The sequence below is a fragment of the Fukomys damarensis genome, unplaced genomic scaffold (genome assembly GCF_012274545.1).
Source record: "Fukomys damarensis isolate Sample0158 unplaced genomic scaffold, DMR_v1.0_HiC HiC_scaffold_28, whole genome shotgun sequence".
Lineage (NCBI taxonomy): Eukaryota > Metazoa > Chordata > Mammalia > Rodentia > Bathyergidae > Fukomys > Fukomys damarensis.
This window is the reverse complement of record NW_022900940.1, coordinates 30,000,359-30,022,330: the sequence shown is the minus strand read 5'-3', so window position 1 is coordinate 30,022,330 and position 21,972 is coordinate 30,000,359. Positions and strand designations below refer to the sequence as shown.

The window sequence follows — 21,972 nt, the reverse complement described above, 5'->3', positions numbered from 1 at the left end:
GGCCCCAGCCGCCCGCCCCCTCGCGCCTGGGCAGCCTCGTCCGAGGCTTCGGCAGTCACCCCTGCCTCAGGTATTTGGCCGAGCAGCGCGGGTGCCCCCAGCCTCGGGCGTCCTCCCTCTCGCCGTGTCCTCCCCACTTTTCCGACCTCCCCTCCACGCCGCAGGTTTCTGCTCGCCCCGCTCGCGCCCTAGTTCTCTCCTGCCAGATCCCCCTCGTGCCTGGGTCCCGGTGCCCCCTCCCGAGAGCCTCCTGCCCCCATTTCTCGCCTTTTCTACCCCTCCCCCTCCTTCCCGTCTACCCCCCTTCTGCTTGGCCCGTCCCTGCCCTTCTTCTACCCCCTTCCCTTCTCAGTTCCCCATCCTTCTCCACCCTTGCAGTCCTTTCCCTCTACTAGCTGCATCCTGGAACTAAGTCTTTGCGAAAGTACAGGATAAATGTCACGGTGGAAAGTGCCCGGCTTGATCCTTTGCTATTTTCCCTAATTGCATAATTGGTGCACATGGTGTCTCCCCTGGCCAGTGCGGGTTCTAGCTCCGCTGTAGCTGCACCTCGATAGCCCGCCCGGAGAAGACCTTTTGGGTTGTATTTGTGTATGCACTGGTGTGGAGTGTGTGTTGTATTGGTCTTTTGTGACGCTTGGTGCTTGTCACAGTTTGTATCCAAAGCCCATTTTTCTCTGGTTTCTTCTCTGCAGCCCCCACTGGCCTGATTTGAAACTGGATTCCGTCTGTCCCCCGCCCTCCCTTTTCTCTCTTCTCTCCTGTCTTCTCATAATATTTTGATCCTTTTGCCCTTTACCATTTCTAATGAAGGTAAAGCGTGGCTTCTTGTGGCTTTTCCCCCCAATGCTAACCAGAAATGTCAGTCTATCTTCTCCGAAGGGAATTAAGGCACCTTTATAAAGACATCCTATGCTTGGTAGCTGTCAGACCCATTTGCATGTTTTCAAGATGCATCATTTTGTATTGTGTTTTCTTGAGTGTTTACTCAAATATTTTTGTTTAAAAGTACAAAAGGAAGTGCTAGGACTTAACCTTCAGATTATCTTGCGGTTCAGAAAGATTTTTAAGCTCAGTTTTTAATTCCTAATTCTTTGAAAAGTATGTTTCCGAATATGTCATAATTGAAACTGGATCTTGGGATTTTAAATGTTTTTGCTCAGCTAGTTCGGATGCTCCCTACCTCTTTGGAGTTTTACAGGACACCCCCCCCCGAGGGGGGGTTGGTTCACTATTATTTCCTGCAACTATATGTTTGCAATTAAAAGCTGTATGTTGCTAGATGCTGTGTAGATAATATAAATTGTTATTTTACATTTTAGAAAAGTTTAGAAATGTGTGTAGGAAGATTGGAAGACACAGATGCCAGAATTAAACGTTTTTTTGTTAAAAAAAAAAAGCTGAAATGAAATCTTGCTTTTGCAGTTTTATGCTATGAGATAAGATTTTAGGGCTTATCTGGAGAGTAATGTGAAGTTATTGAGTGACTGTTGTTGCTTTTGTTATCAGTAATATTTGTAGCCAAATCATTACATATTTATGGAAAATGTGAGTTTCGTTTGCTATATGTTGCCAATTTCCAGGACTGTAATTATAGCATAAAGCTAATACAATGTTAGGCAATTCATGTTAAAGAAAATACATTTGAATTCTTACATATTTTAAGAAACATTATTTTATGTTTAGAAATAAGCTTTACTTGTGATATAAAGAAAATGAATTTATGTGTCATATCTTTGAAACTGCCGTTGAAGACTCTGTGTTCTTCATCCTGGAGTTTAATCTTCCTTTAGATTAAAAAAGCAGATCAAATTAGTTATTTAGGAAATAATTTTTAAATGTTAATTTAGAAGGCAAAATTTGTATTGTATTTTAGTAGATAAGACACTAATATAATATTTCACAATAACTAAAATAATTTATAGACTTTCTTCATAAAAATTGTTTGTCCCTGAATGTTACAATAAGTTTTTTCCCCTTATTTTTTCTGTACTCAACATCGAAAAAAACAAAATGAGTGGGACTTTCCCTTATTTTTCATATTTGCGAAAGATATAAAAACTTTATTTCTGGAAGTTTTAATACTGGCTCTCAGTGGTCTCAGATGAATTTATCATTTGTAGGTTAAGATTTGAATGAAATAATGTGTTTGAGATCAAAAGTGGAAATACGCTTTTTTTGTATGAAACTGTGGAAATTATACCTCTATTAGAACTTTTTTTTTTTGGTACTGGGTCTCGAACTCAGGTCCATGTGCTTGTGAGCCAAATTCCCGGCCCAGTTATTAGAGCATTTTTAATAGTGTTTTGTTTTGTTTTTGGTGGTGATTACTAGTTTGTATTATGGTGCTGGGAATTGAACCCAGGGCATCGCACTTCCTAGGCAACACTCTTACCACTGAATTCCATCCTGGTGCTTTAATAGTATTTTCATTAGTTCTCTCTTGGGACTAATTTTTACCTTCGCTTTCTTCTGATGTTCTAATTTCTGGTGTTTTGATTTTGAATTATGCTCATCGTATCATTGAGAAGTCTTTTATAATTGTGGCATTAGATCATATGTAAATGCACATCAATAAGAATATTGAGAAGAATATGTCGCTTTATAACTAATTCGTTACACACCTGAAACTCTAGGCATAATTTATTAAGTCTTAAACTGAAGCTATAGCTTCAGTATAATAGAAATGAAAAGAAAAAGAAATATTTGGTCTTTTCAGAGCTAGGCATGAAACATACTGATATAAAATTTCAGTATTCTATTAAGTGACTTCAGTGCTCATAAAAGATGTCATAACTATGGAGACTGATGCTCTCCATTTACAGAACAGGTGGAAAAGCAGATTTCCTGTCAGTGCATTTCGGAACTCTTTAGCAGACCTGGTTTTCATTTGGCATGAGGGAAGGTAGCTATTAGGGTTGAGCAGAAGCACTGGTATGTATGACATCTCTGAAGGCTTTCAGTATTTTCTGTTGACTCTACCTCTCTGTGCCTTCTGCTTCTTTCAGTCTCTTTTAGTGCTTTTCCTTTAAAGTGTTTTTTAAAAATCCACAGAAGTCTATATTACAAAATTGTCTTGGTTTAGAATAAGCTACAAGTTAAATATTTGACAATAATATTCATCAGTGTCAACTATTTGTACTAGGTTATAGTAATAAGCTATGTTTTATTTGAAGTGTCTTTTTTTTTTTTTTTTTTTTTTTTTTTTTTTGGTACTGGGATCGAACTCAGGACCTCTCACTTGCAAGGCAGGAATGGTGCCACTGAGCTACATCTCCAGCCCTCTTTTACTTATTCTTGATCGTATCAGAAACTGTTATATTTTGTCCTAATTTGACTGAGAAATCAAAAGTATCCTTTTCCAAAAAGAATATATTGTTTATTTTTTTATTTTCATTTTCTGAGATATGATCTCACTCTGTAGCTCAGGCTGGCCTCAAACTCCCTATATAGTCAGATCTGGCTTTGAACTTGTGATCCTCCTATCTCCATCTGCCTTTAATAAAAGTTATTTTGTGCTGTTAATGGCACATCTTAAATACAGTAGTGTTTTTTTAGAAAAGGTTTTACTATGTAGTTCAGGCTGGCCTTGAACTCACTGTGTAGTCCAGGCTGGCCTCCAATTCAGTGTTCCTCCTGACTCATTCTCTTGAGAGCTGGGATTATTGGTGTGCATCAATAGTTTTGTTGCTTAAGGAAGTGTTAGAGTAGGTAGCTATACAGTACTCAAAGCAATTCTTAGATGGCAGTATCATGTTGAGCACAAGGCCCTTTAGGGTCTAGGTAATGGTTTTATTGATTCAGTTCTGGATTTGTCAGCACACTGTAAGCTAGGTGGGTTTTAACAGATATATTCTTAGTAATCAAACTAAAAAATGGATTATAATAAAATAACAGTGGAGAGGGGAATATCCCTTTTCACTTTCTGGAATTTTGTGTGTCTCCTACCTAGGTATCAAGATACTGAGGAATTGAGTTGGTAATCAGAGCTGGTTAGGGAGCATGAACTTAGAGCAAAGGGAATTTGAAATCCTTGAGGGATATTTCATCCAACTGTGAAAAAAAAAATGAACTCTTCAGTGTCTCAGTACATTCTCTATGCCTTGCAAAATCTGGTTGCTTAGTGCTGTATGTAGCTGGGTCAGTGCTGCCACAATCATATGGTTCGTTTTTCTTTAGAATTGTGGGAGCCTCTGTGTTCTTCTGTAATCTTAAAGATTACTTAACACAATTTACCAGTTTAGAGGATTGTTAACTTTTTTTTTTTTTTTTTTTGGTACTGGGGACCGAACTCAGGACCTTGCACTTGCAAGGCAGGCGACAGAACCACTGAGCTAAATCCCTGGCAAGAGGATTGTTAACCTTAACCTAGCCTTGAGGATGTACTCATTGGATGTGAATATTCCCCTCTATCTCTGTTTCTGTAGCTGTTTTTACTAAACTCTAAAAGGGTACTTAACAAGTTGGCTTGTTGTCTGAATTTCTCACAACTGTATGCAAAGGGTTTAGCATAGTGCATGGTAGAGATTAGGCCCTCAGTCCTTTTGTGTTTAAGTAACAGATTTATTGAGTTACATAATATAAAATTCGCTGCTCCCCCATTTTTGATGGTAGGGATTGAACCTGCTTCTTGCCCATGCTAAACATGATTTCTACCCTTGAACCTCCAGCCTCAAATTCACCCTTTAAAAATATACAAATCTATGGCTCTTATACTATTTAAAGTTGTATACCATCACTACTATCTAATTTAAGAACATTTTTATCACTCCAAAAGAAAACTTCATTCCCATTAGCAATTGTACCTCTTTCTCTCCTCATTCCTAGCCTTTCTATATGTCTCTGTGGATTTGGACATTTAATGTAAATGGAATAATACAGTTTGTGGTCCTTAGGAACTAGCTTCTTTCACTTAGCATAATGATTCAAGGTTCACCCTTGTGGAAAAATGTAGATACTGTACTTCAGTCCTTTTTGTCTGAGTAATATTCTATTATGTGGCTATATCACATTTTGATTATCCTTAATCAGTGGACATTTGAATTATTTCTACTTTTTGTCTGTTATAAGTAGCTTATTATGGACATGTGTATAAATTTTGCATGAGTGGATGAAAGAAAAGTTTTGGCACTTCCTAAACCTGTTTGTTTTATAAATGGCCAATTTTTGTTTGTTCTGTAAATGGCCAACTTCCATTTTATATTGAGTTTTACTTAATTCTATTTTCAGGCTCAGTTTCTCTCCTTCTGGGAGTATCTCACTCTACTCCTCCCCACAGCTGAATAAATGACTTTTGATTCGTTAATCCAGGATCAAACATGTCTACTGAGGCACAAAGAGTTGATGACAGTCCAAGCACTAGTGGTGGAAGTTCTGATGGAGATCAACGTGAAAGTGTTCAGCAAGAACCAGAAAGAGAGCAAGTTCAGCCCAAGAAAAAGGAGGGAAAAATATCCAGCAAAACTGCTGCTAAATTGTCAACTAGTGCTAAAAGGTACTTTAGTTATTAAAACCTTTTGATTTTTGGTATCAATTTATTATCTTAAGTTCTTTTTTATTTTTAATTGTATTTAGTCATTTTTCTTGCACGTGTGCTGTGAAATTCATGGATTGTTATTTGCTTTTAATTGGGGAGAACTTCTTAAAGTTAGTTAAATGGCATGACATATTTATATAATATATATTGATAGAGTATTTGTATCTTGTCAGGAGAGCATATACAGGATTTTGTGTAAAAGTATGATAATTTGATTTGTAACCATAAATACAGACCATAAACATTTTGTTTTTTGTTCGGTGACGTAGAATTGAGATTAAGAATCTATTGAAATAATTATTGAGTGATAGTTTATTTCCTGCTACTTCTTGGTAAATTCAGAAATGCTAGCGTTAACAAATGTTTCTTGGTTTCATTACATTAGGCAGTGTGAGATCAGTCTTCTACAGATTTTTCTCTTTTTCTGGAGAATAGCAAGATATAGAAAGTAGCTGTTTGAATGATCTCTATTGTCTCTGGTTTCTCATGATGATGTCATTGGACTTAGAGGGAATGTGTTTTGCTATTGTTACATTATAGAATAAACTTGGAAATAATTTGAAAGGTAAAAGTAATAGTCTTTCCTGATCCCATTATTTTGTCTCTGTCTTAATACTTTTTAAGAATAGCAAATAGGAAGTGTGAATGAAAGCAGTGTAGGGTGTTAGTTTAACTTTCTTCCCATAACATGTGGCTTTTAGATAGAGTAGAATGTCTGAATGTGAATGACTTTATAACTTTATATGTTACTGGATGATTTGGAGTAGGGGAAATTCCTTTCCCAAAGATCATTCCTTTCTTTCTGGCTGAGTCAATCCATATGGTTGGAAGAACTTTCTCAAGCCCCTGGTGAAAAGTGTTAGAGTGGTAGTAAGTGGTCAATAGTCTGTTCCAAGGGACTACAGTGTTCATTTCCCTCTTTCCTGGGGTGTTTTGGCTGACCTGTGACCTCTGTTGAAGGACTTATGTGAAAGTCATAGTCCTGAACATTAAACCTTTAAACCTTCATGATAGAACATGGCATGATGGGAAAAGGGTTCCCTTTGTGCTGTCATACAAGTCCAGGGGGTCTCAGCTGCCTGGTTCTTCCACCGCCTATCCATGAAATGGACACTGGAAAAGAAAACTCTTAACTTAGCCCATGGCTTCTGAGAGTGTTTTCACAGAGAATTTTCAGAGTAGGGGAAAAGTGGCCTGATAAGTCTGTAACAAGTAGATTTCTTCTGTGTTTTTGCTCTGCTATGGTTGCTAGCTAACAAAGATGTCTCCTGTTCTCTATCTGGGAGTACTACTAAAAAATACAAAATCATATTTTGGGGTGATGTATCAAAACCCAAATGTTGCTTATGAAAGAGGGTGTACTCTATAATAATGTGTGAAATAGTTTATGCAATTTTACTTCATTTAAAAATAGTACGTATAAAAAGTACAGCTTATATATTTAAACTCCACGATTGATTCACAAGGGAAAAATAGAGAATACATTTTCCTCCTTTTTAAATAGGGGACAAAACCTATTTTAGAGATGATATTTTCAAAGAGTCCAGGAGAATACCTTACTGTCACCCAATAGGAAACTGTATTATTACATTGGTGAAAGTAAGAAGTATCTTTGAGTTGCATCCTAACTGAAAAAAATCCCTCCATTGTCAAATTTGTTTTTGTGAACCTGTGATTTTTCAAATTGCAATTCACAATTTTCCTCTTTAAGATCCCCAGGCAATGTATGGATAACATTATATGAAATGACATAAGTCATTAACTAGTTATTTTAAATATAAAATGTTGCTTTATTGCCAATTTTTTTAATGAAAGAAAAGCTTATCTTACCCCTTTCCCTTACACCAGTTCCGTTAGTAAAGTGGATTGTTTCCTACCTCTACTGAACTTCTAAGAACTTAGAAAAGAATTGGGAATCGTGTGGACAAGAGGACCCATATCCTTTAACTTCACTATTATATCCATAGTGCCTGGCACAGTAGGGTTATATTATTTAATTACTGATTGCCTTGCAACATTGATCTTCCTGTATGGATTAGTTTTATTTTTTAATGGATGTCAGGACTTCAGTTAGGATTCAAAGTAGTTTCAATATAAAATTTTAATTTATACTTATTATTCACAAAGATTTTTATTCAGTTGAGAAATCTGTCCCAAATAGTGTCATTCTGTGAGACAATCAGTAGCAGTGAAGAGCTTGAATTCAAGAGACTGGATTTGAGTCTGGATGGTACTAGTAGGGTACATAGTCACCCTGTGATCTTGGATGCATAATTTAACGTCTCTAAGCTTCAGTCTCTTCTTTTGGTTGTTGTTGTTTTTTTGGTACCAGGAATAGAACTCTGGTCTTTGTGCTTGCCAGGCAGGCAGTGGCACCACTGAGCTAAATCCCAGGCCCTTCAGTTTCTTTTGTAAAGTGAAGATAATGGTGCCCTGTCTGGAGGGCTGTTGTGAAGACTAAATGTGATAAAATATTTGGCTCAGAGTTTGCACTTGTAAATTGATGATATCATTTATAGACTTTGTGGCACTTCAACATCTTTAGTGATTTTTTTTTTTAATCCATTTGGTACAGATTGGCAAAATAAAGTATATGTTAACCTCAGAGAACTTGAAACTGTTGTTAAACTGGAAATAGTCATGCTGTAATTAAATGCATTTTAGAATAGCTCAGGAAAAATCCTATTACTTAAGGTTCAGTTAGTAAGTGAAATTAGTTCTACTAATTAGAAAATTAATAACTTCTATAGCAAATGTATAACAATAGCAGAATTTCTTGTAGAAATATGTTTTCTTAAAAAAATCTGTTTTGAGGTTTTACAGAAGTTAAACATATATAAGTATTTCAGCAATGATATAAACTTTTTTAAAGTTAGAAGGAAATATAGTTCCTACATCTTTGATACATTTTTGCCCTGCTTTGGCAAGAATTTGTTTCTTTAAAAATTGGCATCCTCTTATCACAGCCTGTTCTCTTGATATGTGTATATCACTTTGCTATATTTGCAAGTTTATAGTTGGATGATGTCTGCAGTGACAAATTTGGATGATTTTGATTCAATCAACTAGTTAAATAAAATGTCTTATTTTGAAATCTTCATTGAATTGATTCTGCTGTTGATTTCACATGTTTACACATCTGTAAATGAGAATTTACATTTATTTCACATTAACTTTGCTCAGAGTAGACATTGGGATGTCGTTGAACACTCAATATGATACTGTTCTAGAAATATTATTAAATTTTTGTTAGGTTCAAATATTGATTCCAGCATGTTTCAGTGTGAACTTTTATTATCTGGCTTCATTTATTTTCCACATGAAAATATAGTAATACTGTTCATCAATAATATTTTGTAATCACTTTTCTTGATTCAAAATGTTCATTTCAGAGCTTAAAGTATTCTGAAATTAGTATATTTCTGCCAGTTGATGTATGTGATTATTTAATTGGTGGTATGTCTTAAAATCAGTGGTCCTTTACAATGACAGGTATATAGCATATATCATCACTCAGAATTAAACTTCAGCATTATATGCAGTGGTAATGTATCTCCTGGACACTGCTTTGACATTATAGTTTAATAATTAGTTGTATAATGCTTTCTTGAGAATAGTTGGTTTAGAAAGAAGTTGATTCAGTGGCATAGGATGGGGGTTCTTAGGTGACTGATGGATACAGTCCACAGAAGAATGTAGAAAACCATCTAGGTGTGGTATGATGAAGGTTTATTTTTTTAATAACTACTAAGAAATCACTTTTATGTATCTCATTGTTTACACATTCATGTCTATTTGGCCCTTAATGATTTACTACTGAATTTTAACCCAAGATTTGTGTGTGTGTGTGTGTGTGTGTGTGTGTGTGCATTGTGCATATATATTGCTTCATTTTTCTGAACCATTAATCCAGTTTATTGATTTTATAATAAATGCTTCATATCTTCATCATTCTGTGCAGTTTTGGTGTCAATGTTCAGTTAACTTGGAGGGGATTGTGATTGTTATGACCCTTCCCTTTTTAAAAAAGCAAGTGATGGCCCCATACAGTGTGTTTTTACGGTGCTCTTTTGTTCAGTTAAACTATTAGGTGCAGTCTCATAAGCTGAAATTTAGTTTATTATTCACTCTAGACTGGTCTCACTATGTGAAATTTTTTATGGGAATAAACTGTAGTTATGCCTAATGGGAGTTGGAAATACAGATAATTGTCTAGTTTATTTATGTCTAAAAAAATTTTTGTCTTAAAACTTCTGGTTAAGAAAGCTTGTTTATTTTTGGTGTTTTGAGACAAGGTCTCACTATGTAGTTCACACTGGCCTTGAACTTCCAGTGTTCCCTGGGCTGATTTGAGGTGATCCTCCTGCCTCAGCCTCCCAAGCACTTGGATTATAGGTGTGTACAACCACGCCTGGTTAGAAGAGAATTTTCCAAGTGTTTATTTTACAACTAGACTTAGTTTTTGTTATCTTTTACTTAAGCATTGATAAAACAGTAATAGTTAGAAAAGTCTGTGAGATTTATTTAATTCACTTTTCTTTGTCTAAGGCAGTGGTGTTGAATCTGTGGCACCACATGCAGGAAATCAGAGCCCTTTCAGCAGGTGAGCCAAGTTGCCCCAGCAGCCTGCATCAGATAACAATTTTTTTCTAAATTAAAACCTCAATATTGAGGTTTAATTGCAGTGTTGGTATTTTTCAATAAATAATTGGGTTTGGGTTGCAGTTTGGGCACCTGATCGCTAAAACATTTGCCATCACTGATCTAAGGTCATCGTGTTAAAAATACATTGTAAATGTGAATTACTGATGCCTCTTGATATTTCCTCACCTCCAGGGATAGTACCTGGAATAACTTCTTTCTTATCCTACATGTCAAGACTGAGAAAACAATACATAGCATGATCACAACTTTTGAGATAGATTGGATTGCTGTCATTGTAAACAGCAGGACATTTTACAACCATTTAAATAGCAATTCTTAGTATAATCTCTTCTGTCAAGAGAAATCCAACTATTCTTAGGTACTAGTGGCTCAAAATATAACATATTGCCTCATTGCTCAGAGTTGTTGAATTTATCATTAAGTTGCTTTTTGTATTGAATAATATAGATCTGGTTCAACTGTTAGAATTTTATGGCAGAAAATTATGATTTATCATTTTTTAAAATGAAAAGGATAAGCGTAAAGCAAGCCAAGTTATTCGAAAATTCCAGAGACATTCTTTCATTTTAAAAATAGACAGCCAGCTTGCTTCCTCCCTTTCTTTTGCCCTTCCTCCCTTCCCTTTGCCTTCCCCTCCCTCTTTCCCTCCGTTGTCATACTGAAGATTGAACTCAGGGACTTGTACTCTTACCACCAAGCTAGGTCCCCATCCCCAAAATGACTTTCTTTGGTAATTTAAACAAGTTCTTTTGAATTCCCATTTTTGTTTTTCTCTCTGTTTAAAAACGATTTCTAAAAATTACTTGTTTCTCATAACAAAACAGTGTGGAAGCTTTTTACTGAAAAGCAACAGTTTTTTGTCCATCCACCTTCCACCAGCAGTCCTAATTACGTTTCCCTAAAGAAAATGCCTGTCTGTAGTTTTAGTCTTTCTGTTGGTTTTCTGCATAACTCTTAAGTAATATACTTATTTTTTATTTGTTGAATAATTAAATAATATCTTTTGACTCCTTATTATGAAATTTACCTAATCTTTCCTTTTCTCTTTCATGTCTTTGTGGTAGTTATGTTTTCTAAAAATGAATACTAGTTGTCTTTATACTCTAAAGCCTATATTTAAGTGTGTATATTTTCTTCTTGTAAATTTCAACAGTATTTTTTGATTATCTCTACTGTGAAAAATTGAGATGTTAATACTTTCATTCTTTTATACGTTTACTGCTGTTCTTTCATCCAGTTTAACCAGTTTTATCAGTAACACTTAATTTCACATTTTCATATTTTAAGGTAATATTTACATTTTATAGTATAACTATAGCCCATCCTTTGCTTTATAAGTAAAAGACCAATAAATTGTATAACTGAAATTGTCAGTGTCAGACCAAATAGCATATTACATTTCGATTTCCTTCAAGTTCAATGTGATGTTCCCAGAGCTGCCTGAGTCATAGCATTTAGGCAAAATAGGCAAAATAGATTACCCCCCGCCTGTTACTTCATTAAAATTTTTTTGTTGTTGTTTTTGTTTTTTGAGACAGGGTCTCACTATGTAGTTCAGACTGCTCTGGAACTCACTTTGTAGCCCAGGCTGGTCAGGAACTCACAGCCATCCTCCTGCCTCAGCCTCCCGAGTGCTGGGATTACAGGCGTGTGACACCATGCCTGGCAAATATTATTATTTTTATTTCAAAGGCCTGTGATTTTCTTGTATGTTTTTATTTCTTTTGGGATTTTTGACATCCCCTGCCCTTGAATCTTTATGTCCTTATGCATTCTGTAGTGCCCTTTTGCTTATTATAAGTTGTTTGTCATATACCCACCTGCCCCCCTTTTGTAGTTTATTTCTTTTTGCATCTGACATAGTAGGAGGTGCTTATGAATAGGAAAGATAAGTATGTGTGTGCTTATTTTGCCATCTTTAACTTGGATTTATCCATTTAGTTTTGAAGTACCTGTTTTATACTTTCATGTGAAATCCATAAAAGAGTTCTACTCTCAGATTTTTTGAAACTTCTTGTCTTTTAGTTATGGGCCATATGTACTTCTGTGTACATAAGCAGATTAAGAAGCTATTTTATATTGAAATTACAGAGTGTTAAAGATAAAAAGAGAGCATGGAGTTTGTTCTAATTAACTTTTCTATTTTATAGGATAGAAAACTAAGGCAGACAGATTTTTTTGCCCATGGATTCAATTAATGACATAACACAATTAGCATGAACTTTTTTTGTCTTTTGATTTTTTAGTCTTGCTCTGACTCATAATATCACTCCAATCTTGAATCCCATGTTGCAGAGAAATAAAAATTATACTAGGTAGCATGTAGTTTCTTCAGAAAGTGATAACAATCCTATTGGAGCGGTCCCTATTTTTTTGTAGTATTTCCCTGTGTGTTGCATTAAAAAAAGGTACAGAAGGAAATTTAGCATAAATGTTTTTTCATATTTTTAAGGTGTTTTAGTCAGCTGTCATTCATATACTGTCCACAGTAATTACCAGACAGCAGGCATCCAGCTGTTAATAATCTTATAATAAAGAGCAAAGCAAAGGAGAAAAAATACTTTTGAGAATTTCTTTTTTGTGTTGGGTAATGAATCCAGGGCTTCGTGCAAGCTAGATTGAAAATTTTTGTGTGTGCATGTTTAATTTAACAACACTTAATAAGACATGAATGATAGGAGTTTAAGTGTAGTCTTAGAAAGTAGTGTTGCATTGTTAGCCTTTGTATCCATTAGGATGTTATATGTAGTTAAAAATCAAAGTAAAAAACAATTCAGCAAAAATGCCTGTGCTCATCGCCTAAATAGCCCTGGGTTCAATCCCCAGCACACTTTTGTCAACAAACACACACAAAAAACTTCAACTCACAGAAAAGAAACAGGTTTAATTTTTTTCTTTCTTCATATGAAACTCCTGCAATGACATTAAAATAATTATTCTTGGTACCCCCAAAAAAGGATAAATAATTATTCTTGCAATATTAAGATAATTCTAGCAGAAGGGATGGCATTAACTTGAAAGAACAAAGTAAGTGCTCCTTCAGGAAGGATAACATACTTATTTTATTTATTTATTTTTTCAGACAGCCTCTCACTATGTAGTTCAGGCTGGCCTTGAACCAGTGATGATCCTCCTGGCTCAGCCCCCCTAGCGCTGGGATTACAGAAATCTGCCACCATGCCTGGCCACTATTGTATTACTTTGGTAGTAGTTTTAGATGTTGGAGTGAGATCTTGATAATCCTTTCTTCATCAGTTGATTGGATTAGTTGGGATGCTTGGATTCACTTAATATTATCAGTTTTCCATTCTATATAAAGATGTAACAAACATCAGAATTAGAATAGCCCATAAATAGTTTGACAAATGTTTATTTAAACTAGAAATTTTGGTTAGTGCTAATAGTGGTTTGATGAAGTCATAATGTTGTTTCTATAGTCTGCATGCACTGATAGTGGGCAGTCTCTTCACTTTCTGTAGGTACATCCTATACACTGGAAGAAATTATTACTGTTACTGTATAATGCTTTACACAGTATTAGTTTATCGAAGTAAAAACATACAAGAGGGAAATTTTACTGTTAAAATACATTTTAATGGAAGGTTAATATTAAGAGTGAAGACATTTTGACATAACTTCATTTGTCTTTATTTTAAAGAATTCAGAAGGAACTTGCAGAGATTACTTTGGACCCTCCTCCCAACTGTAGGTAAGTACTTATGATTGTTATTTACTTATATCCATTGCAGAAGGTAACATTTACTGTTGGTCTGGTGTGTAATTGTATTTTAATGAATAAAAATTTCATTATGGTTTGGATTTAAATGACTGTAGAAGACAGTGGTGGAGTTTCAACAAGTGTTTGTAGTGGCAGAGTGGAGTTGCCAAAGGTAGTGTAATGCATTAAGATGATGAAATTGCAGGGTAACAAATACAAGTATCTCTGAGTGGAAGAGGGCTTTAAATGATTTCTTTAATGATAGAATAATAATGTAGCCAAAATATTCACTATTTGATAATTACTCAATTGTTTTGTTGGAAATTGATTTTTTAAAGTACAAGAATATTATACAGTATTTTTTCATGGTTTTTGTGATTGCTCATTAGTTGTGATTAAGAAAGGGTTATTTGAGGCAATGATGTTAAATATACAATACTCTCTCCCTTTGGGGTCACATGCCCCAATTTTCTGGTCAGTTTTTACTTAGAGAAAATAAAAATGCTTGCCTGGAAATGATTGTAATGATTTATAGATATATAGAGGAAGAGGAGAGAAATATTCTTCTACCTTATATTGTACCTTGCATCTGGTGCAATATTTGAAAGATGGCTGTTTTACTATTTTAAGACATTTATTTTTGTTGTGATATGAGCTCAGTGTTGGAATGAGGAAAACATGGGAGTTTTTATAGTTTTAATTGTTAGTCTTATGGATTAAAGGTGAAAAGGCAAATAAAATGAAAATATTTTTAACATTGAATGCAGGTAGAATTTATTATTTGGTGTGATTTCTGATCTTATTTTCTTCTGATCTTATTTTCATGTTGAAAACAGGTAACTACATTAATGAAAGTGAAAATTCTGTAGTTGATTATACTGTACTGATAAATGACTACTTGACAATTTGTGCTGGAAAAATTGTAATAAGGCTTATTATGTTTGTGGTGAATCTAATTCAGTTTTTACATGAGAATCAAATGTACAGTACATAAACATGCAAGAATGTTTCACTCAAGTAGAACAAATATTTTTTTGTTGATAGGTAAGACTGTTTAATGTGAGACTTTTTGTCATGTAAAACTTAGAGCTGCTTCTGATTGTTTAGCTTTTGATGGATTGATTTGTGTGGATATTGGTTTGAATTAAGAAAAAATGTTTTTGAGAATAGTATTTGTTTTAATGGTGTGAATCTTTTTTTAAAAACTTACATTATTTTTGTAACATTTTTATTCATACAACTGAATTGGTAAATTATGCACTTGATGTGCTTTGTTTAAATTTTGACAAAATACATGTGGTTTGTTTTAATGAATTTAAGGCCCATTTTGGTAAATGGAATCCACATATATTGTGCATTGTAGACTATAACTTTGCCCTTAGATCTTTAGATTAATTGAGTTTTATGAGGCAGGGTCTCACTTTACAGTTCAGGCTGGCTTTTAACTCACTATGTAGCCTTGGCTGGCTGTGATCTTGTGATCCTCCTGCCTCCATCTCCTGAATGCTGGGATTATAGGTATGTGTCTCTCTGTACACAGCAGTTATTTTACTTTCTAATACTATACACTGGGTAGTATAATTTAACTTTGACTCATTATGGAAAATAATGTAATCTTGATTAAACCAATATTATAAGCATGCATGAATTGAACTATAGTTCTCTTTAAAATAAAGTTTAACTGTGGTGTCATGTGAGATTTGGGGGTTGACTTTTTCTTTGAGTTTAGTGAATGATACCATTGCTAACTCCTGTGTGGACTGTCTAGAAACAAATCAAAATACTAATAATAGTTTTTGATTTTCAAATGTAGAAGTCATGCATAATAAACCCTTTAGTGTTAGGAAAGATACCTACTTTGGTTAATATTAAGGCTAATGGGAATTTGCAAGAAAATCCATATGTGGTCTGAGGACTGGATCACTAATAAGTCTGCTTTAGAAGCCAGGTCCTTCTGGCAATAGAGTGGCTTTATCTTAGTTACTTTCTTGCTGCTGCAACAAAATAATGGACACCCACAACTGAAAAAAGAAAAGGTTTATTTTAGCTCACAGTTTGTGGAGGTTTTAGTCCACAGTTGGCTGGCTCCAACACAGGCCAGCATGGCAAAGGGACACTGTAGAGGAGAAAGAACTGATGGCAAGGCAAGCAGGAGGCAGCAAGCCTTCCTTCCTTTTTCCCTTTCATCCAGTTCATTTTAACTACTTTCTTACTTTAGTAAGTCCATCACCCACACTCAAAACTATGCTAATCCAATCCGTGGACTAATCCAGTATCATACACCCATGATCCATTCACTCCCAAAAGCCCCACCTATGAATGCATGAGGCTTATATTATACATAATTTATACATAATTTGTGTAAAATTTGGTGTATGGTTAGAGTATTTTTTATAAATAGAATGTATTTTGCTTGGTCTCAACTCTTGCATTGGATATCACAACTGACCCTTGACATTTTGCAGAGGCTCTTTTCTGAGGCTTTTGCTTTTTTGAGGGGGTGATACTGGAGCTCCAACTCTGGTCCTTATGCTTGCAAGGCAGACAGCTGAACCCAGCCAAATCCCCAGTCCTCCATAAATGTTTTCATACCACCAGCTGTGTTAGAGGTGCTGAGCTATTGGCCAAAATCACTGCTTAAGTGCTTTGGTTATTGGCCATTTGCATATTTTCTTTGAAGAATTTTTAGATTCCTTGTCCATTTTTATTTCTGTTATCCTTTCTAATGTTGAGTTGTAAGAGTTCTTTATATATTTTGAATAGGAATCCCGTATATCAAATATATGATTTAGAAATCTTTTCTCTCATTCTGTGAGTGTTTTTATGCTCTTTCTTTGTTTCTTTTCTTTTCTTTTTTTTTTTTTTTTAAACAGAGCCAGGGATTGAATCCAGGTTCTCACACATGGTAGGCAAATTCTCTACTGCTTAGCTGCATCTCCAGCTCTTTTAATTTTATTTTTTTAATTTTGAGATAGGGTCTGGGTAAATTGCCCAGGCTGGCTTCAAACTAATGATAGCCTTTTGAATAACCAGGATTATAGGCATGGGCCACCTGCACCTGTCTGTTTTTTATGTACTTTCTTGACAGCGACCTTTGCGGCACAAAAGTTTGTATTTTCGTTGAGCTCTGATTTATCTATTTTAGTTAATTTTGCTTATATGTTTGGTGTGATACTTAAGAAACCGTTTCCTAATTAAAAGCCAGGATTTGTGTCCGTATTTTTCTTCTAAGGATTTTATAATTTTAGCATTTACATTTTGGTTTCTGATGCCCTGTGAGTTTCTGCCAGTGTACATAGTCTTGATCAGTTTTGAATAACAGAGTATAAGAACTCTAACTGGTTTACTTTTCATTGTCTCAACTCAATAATTGAGATATTCCCAGCATAGAAGAAGCTGTGATAGGTGAGAAGCCTAGTTATTGTCTCATCTTATTCATACAACTGACTTAATAGAGGAAAGTACATTTTGTAGATCATAGTAATTGAAAATAGTATTAAGGAAAGAGAGAGTATGTGTATGTGTGTAGTTTTCAAAAGCATATCATAGAAGAGGAAGCCATTGAGACAAATTGGGGTCAGTGTTTATACAAGTGTGATCTCTGAGAAGAGTTATCAGTGCAAAAATCTAAATATTGTCACTAGTTGTTTTCCTTATTATTGTAAGATCTGTATGGCAATTTGTAGCATTAAAGGATTTTCATGTGTTATGTCCTTTGGTTTTTACATCTATTCTGAGACCCCTGAGATCAAGTAATGTGCTCAGATTTGCACAGCCAAAAATGGTTGATTTGGATTTAAAATCTAGGTTATTTGATCTTTTACCCTTTGTTGACTAAATAGAGAAATACATTAAAAATTATAGCTACTGTGGTTAAGAAAAGAAAAAGAAAACAGACATAAAATTTGTAGGCAGTCTGAAATATATTTTTTAATATATTTGATTTGTATTTCTGAATTCCATGAAGCAGTATTCAGCTGAAACATTTTGAAAAGTAACTTTTTGATTATGCTGTTTTCTGCCATACTCCTTTGGGTCTGTGTGTGGATATGTGCCTCAGTGTTAACCATTACTGGCACAGTAAGTAAATGATTTCTTTACATTCAGCAGGTCTTAACTTGGTATTTACAGATGTCTGCACTTTATTGCCAGATAGATTTTTTCTCTGTTACTCAGTTTAATTGTAGGTCACATTCCCCTACATTTCAGTTTAGTGTTCATTAAGGGCTTAGTAGGAGAGCTATGCTAGCGAAATGTAGAATATAAAATGATATCCAGATGTGGTGCCTAATCCTGAAGATGGGAAAGACAACTAATAATACATAATGATGCTTAGAGAACCATATGATCAGGACATATTCTAATTGAAAAGGAAGTAATTTGTGTAATTAAAAAAAAAGTGACAAATCAATGAGAGAACACGTCTTTAGGGAAAGAAGTAAACTAGGCTTTGAAAAATGGGTAGAATTTGGAAAGGTAGAGGAAAATAGGGACTACTTTAGGTAAGAGAATGAATGCAGGCAGAAACATAGCGGGGACAAGTTGAGTATATTCTTGGGACAGGGAGGTCAACATGTTGAGCTCCAGCCCATGTGGGAGGTGAAATTTGTTAGGGGCTTTCTAGGAAAGATATTAAAATTACCAATTGCTGTAGTTTGAAATTTAAATATCAAATAAAAGACAATGGAGTTGTTTTGATAAAAAATTGGTAGAGATATTAATTTTACCTTCAGAAGTGGAGGCAGGAGGATCACTGAGTTCAGGGCAGCCTGGGCTGCATGGTGAGTTCACTGTCAGTCTGAACCTGTCTCAAAAATTACTTTTAATTCATTTCATAATGTATAATATGGAATAGAGATGGAAGTGAAAGAGCAGGATACAAAGAGAGAATACACTAAGAAATCTGTTGCATGAATACAAGTTCTAGATGATAGAGGGCCTGGTGATATGATGTTAGAAATTAAAAAGAAAAAACAGTAACAGAATTGAGAGATGTTTTTCAGTTGGCAGACCTTGTTTATGATATGTTTTTGTGAGACAAACTTAAAGATGTCAAGAATGACTCTAAAAAGTGTGGTATTTGTAGCCTTGGAGAATGGTAATACTGTTGGCAGAAACTAATCTGTCTTTATGGCCTCTGGAGATTTATGCCTCCCTCCTTTGTTTGACTGCCCTGAAGCACTTAGCTTTCTTTGCTAATTTTAGTGATCCAGTGGCATTTTATTTAGAAACCTTAACCCTCATCCCTTTAGTTGCATTTTATTTTTCAGCCTCTTATTCTGCTTTTGTATCCATGTCTTCATTGTGTATTTTCTTTACTTTCTTTTTTAAAATTTTGTTTGTTTTTTATTATTTTTCTTTTGCAGTATTAGGGATTGAACTCTGAGCATTTAGTACTTTTTACTAAGTTTTTATAAACCAACTCAGGGTCTTTTGAGGGCAAGGCATATAACTGTAAATACACATTGTGAATAACTGGAAGTTTATGTGAATGTGTATTAGCAGACTGTTGGCATATTTCTCGCTGAGAAATCATTAACATGATAAAATTTAAATACACATTACAGGCCTGTGTTATATAAGTTACTGAATTATTCATATCCATCTCTCTTTTAATACAGATAATGAGTAATATTTTTTATTCACTCCTATAAGTCTTGACTCATATGGTACATAGACTTTAAAAAGACAAAGGAGTTTTTAAACAGTCTAGATATACCAGGTGACTAGATAGAACAGTTAAGATTGTTTGGAGTGGTACATGTAGGTTAGATATATGCAGAGTTGTGATATAGTTTATAGTGTTCTGTTGGCAGTTTAGAATTTCAAGAGTTTCAGTTTTGTTGATATTCTCATTTCTATACCTTCTTTTACCCATTTTTTAAGAGGAGCTCCTTTCTTAAGATGATCCAAGAGTTTATGTTTGGTTTTCTGTTTGCCTTTACCTTGAGGTTGACTTTCCCTGGGACACCGACCACATAGATCTTTAAAGGGCTCTGCCTGTCATTTCAGATGGGAGCTTTGTGTGTTTGCTGTCATGTGTCTTTACTTCAAAACTAAATTCAAGTAGGATATACCTGTCTGAATAAAATCACCAGAGAAATCCCTTGCTTTCTTATTTTAAAATATTTTTAAGTCTGCCTTTAACCACTGACATAAAAATATTTATTTGCTAATAAAAGAAAATGTTAAATGATAAAAGAATTTAGCACCCATTACTTGTGGTCTTAATATTTTATTTGCTTCATTTTATTTTTTGGTGCTTTAAAAACAACACAAAAATGTCTGAAAAACATATAGTAAACAATTACATTAGGATTATATTTTATAATTATATCTTATTAATCAGTATGTTCAGATTTATAGTCATTCAGATTTATTACTGAGCATTGTAGAAAGTGTAATATTTTAATTCCCATAGCTCTTTGTCTTTTAAACTATCCTGAACAGTGTATTCTTTTGCACAAATTATTTCTTTACGTGCTTTATTACACTTGTTGATTTAAATATTTTTATCACCTGTACATTATAGCACATGATAGATGGCTCTTGGTAATATGTTATTTTGAGAAAAATGAAGATTTTGTTTTGGGTTTATGTTATCAAAATTTGCTTTTTGGACTTAAAAAAAAATACAAATGTTCATTTAAAACTGTCAAACCAAATGTCTACATACTTTAGAAACTTAATGGAAAGCCTCTAAAGGAATACCTAAGTCTGTGTTTCTGTGGAAACAGCATAGTATTCTATTTTTTTTCCTTTGGATGCTGGACATATTTATTTTATTTTATTTTGAAGCAAAACCTTTATTGGTACACTCAGATAAACATAATGATAACATTCGCCCTGAGGAATTTGTACCTGTACATGATATATCTTGTGGCTTCTTTCTTCCCTATCGCCCCCATTGACCCCCCCTTCCCCTGCTTATTTACAAAAGTTTTGTTTCCATTCTATTTTTTTTTCTTGTTCTTTCTTTCCTGTATTTCTGTAGAAACAGCACAGTATTCTAAAATGTGTAATAGAATCAGGCACTGACATTAATTTAAAATATTTTTCTGTTATAGTACACAACAGACTCCTTCTATACACTCATCTATATGGAAGGTGAGGTTTAGAAATAATTTGAAGTGACCAAAAGGAGAGGCAGAGCCCTTTTATCAGAACCAACGTTTCTGCGTTGGCACCTGTGCTATTTCCTCTACCTAGAATACCTAGAATTCAGTATCCTTTTCCCTATTTCACTCATTTGATGGGAGCACATTCTTTAATCCCTGTGTTTAAAAATCTTACCATTGTTAGTCAATATACCTATTAGTGAGTAAATATAATTAATTATATTAGAAAGTTATAGTAGGGAGTATCTAGTGAATTCTTCTGGTGTTGGAAGCAGTATGCTTAATACTTTGTCAGCATTTTCTTATTTAATCTTCCTGACTTAATGAGATAGATATTAGTTTTGGACAGTGTTTCAAAAATGAAAGACAGGTGTAGAGAGATTGAATAACTTACCCCAGGGTAAATGGCAGAACTTGAATTTTACCCTTGATATTTCTCACTGAAGTGTTCAGAGTTCTTGCTGTGTTCTTCCATTTGCAAAATAGATTTAGGTGAATTAATCTAGAATAGCCTTGTTCCAGTAGAACTTTATGACAGATTTGTTTTCTATTTACTATAGTAGCCACTAGCGATATGTGGCTGTTGATTACTTGAAAGGTGGCTAGTCCAACTAAGTAACTAAATTTTTAATTAAAATTTATTTAAATTTAAATACCCATATTTGAATATGACTACTATCTGTACTGGATAGCATAAATCTAGAAAAGTAACTTTGTAAGTTTAAAATTATGGTTATATTTAAATATTGGTAAAAGTAAACTACTGGACCAGGTTATTTTGACCTTTTTCTTTTTTTCTTTTTCTGGCATTGTTGGGGATTCAACCCAGGGCCTTGAACATGCTAGGCAAGCCCTCCACAACTGAGGTAGTTCCCTATCCCCATTTTTAGATAAGAGAGAGAGAGAGAGAGAGAGAGAGAGAGAGAGAGAGAGAG

The 21,972-nt window shown here is 34.5% G+C and overlaps 1 protein-coding gene across 2 annotated transcripts in view; it reads left to right on the top strand.

Annotated features, from left to right (window-relative positions):
- The first annotated feature begins 11 nt into the window (after positions 1-11).
- The window catches only part of Ube2e2 (ubiquitin conjugating enzyme E2 E2), a 265,295-nt gene continuing 243,334 nt past the window's right edge, over positions 12-21,972 (top strand). Inside the window, exons 1-3 of one of the 2 annotated variants that reach the window (XM_010640143.3) lie at positions 12-70; positions 5,311-5,494; positions 13,860-13,910. In XM_010640143.3, coding sequence (XP_010638445.1) covers positions 5,319-5,494; positions 13,860-13,910 — 227 coding nt within the window. In that variant the 5' untranslated portion in view covers positions 12-70; positions 5,311-5,318. The remainder of the gene's footprint in view (positions 71-5,310; positions 5,495-13,859; positions 13,911-21,972) is intronic. The other variant, XM_033756971.1, reaches the window with a different exon arrangement.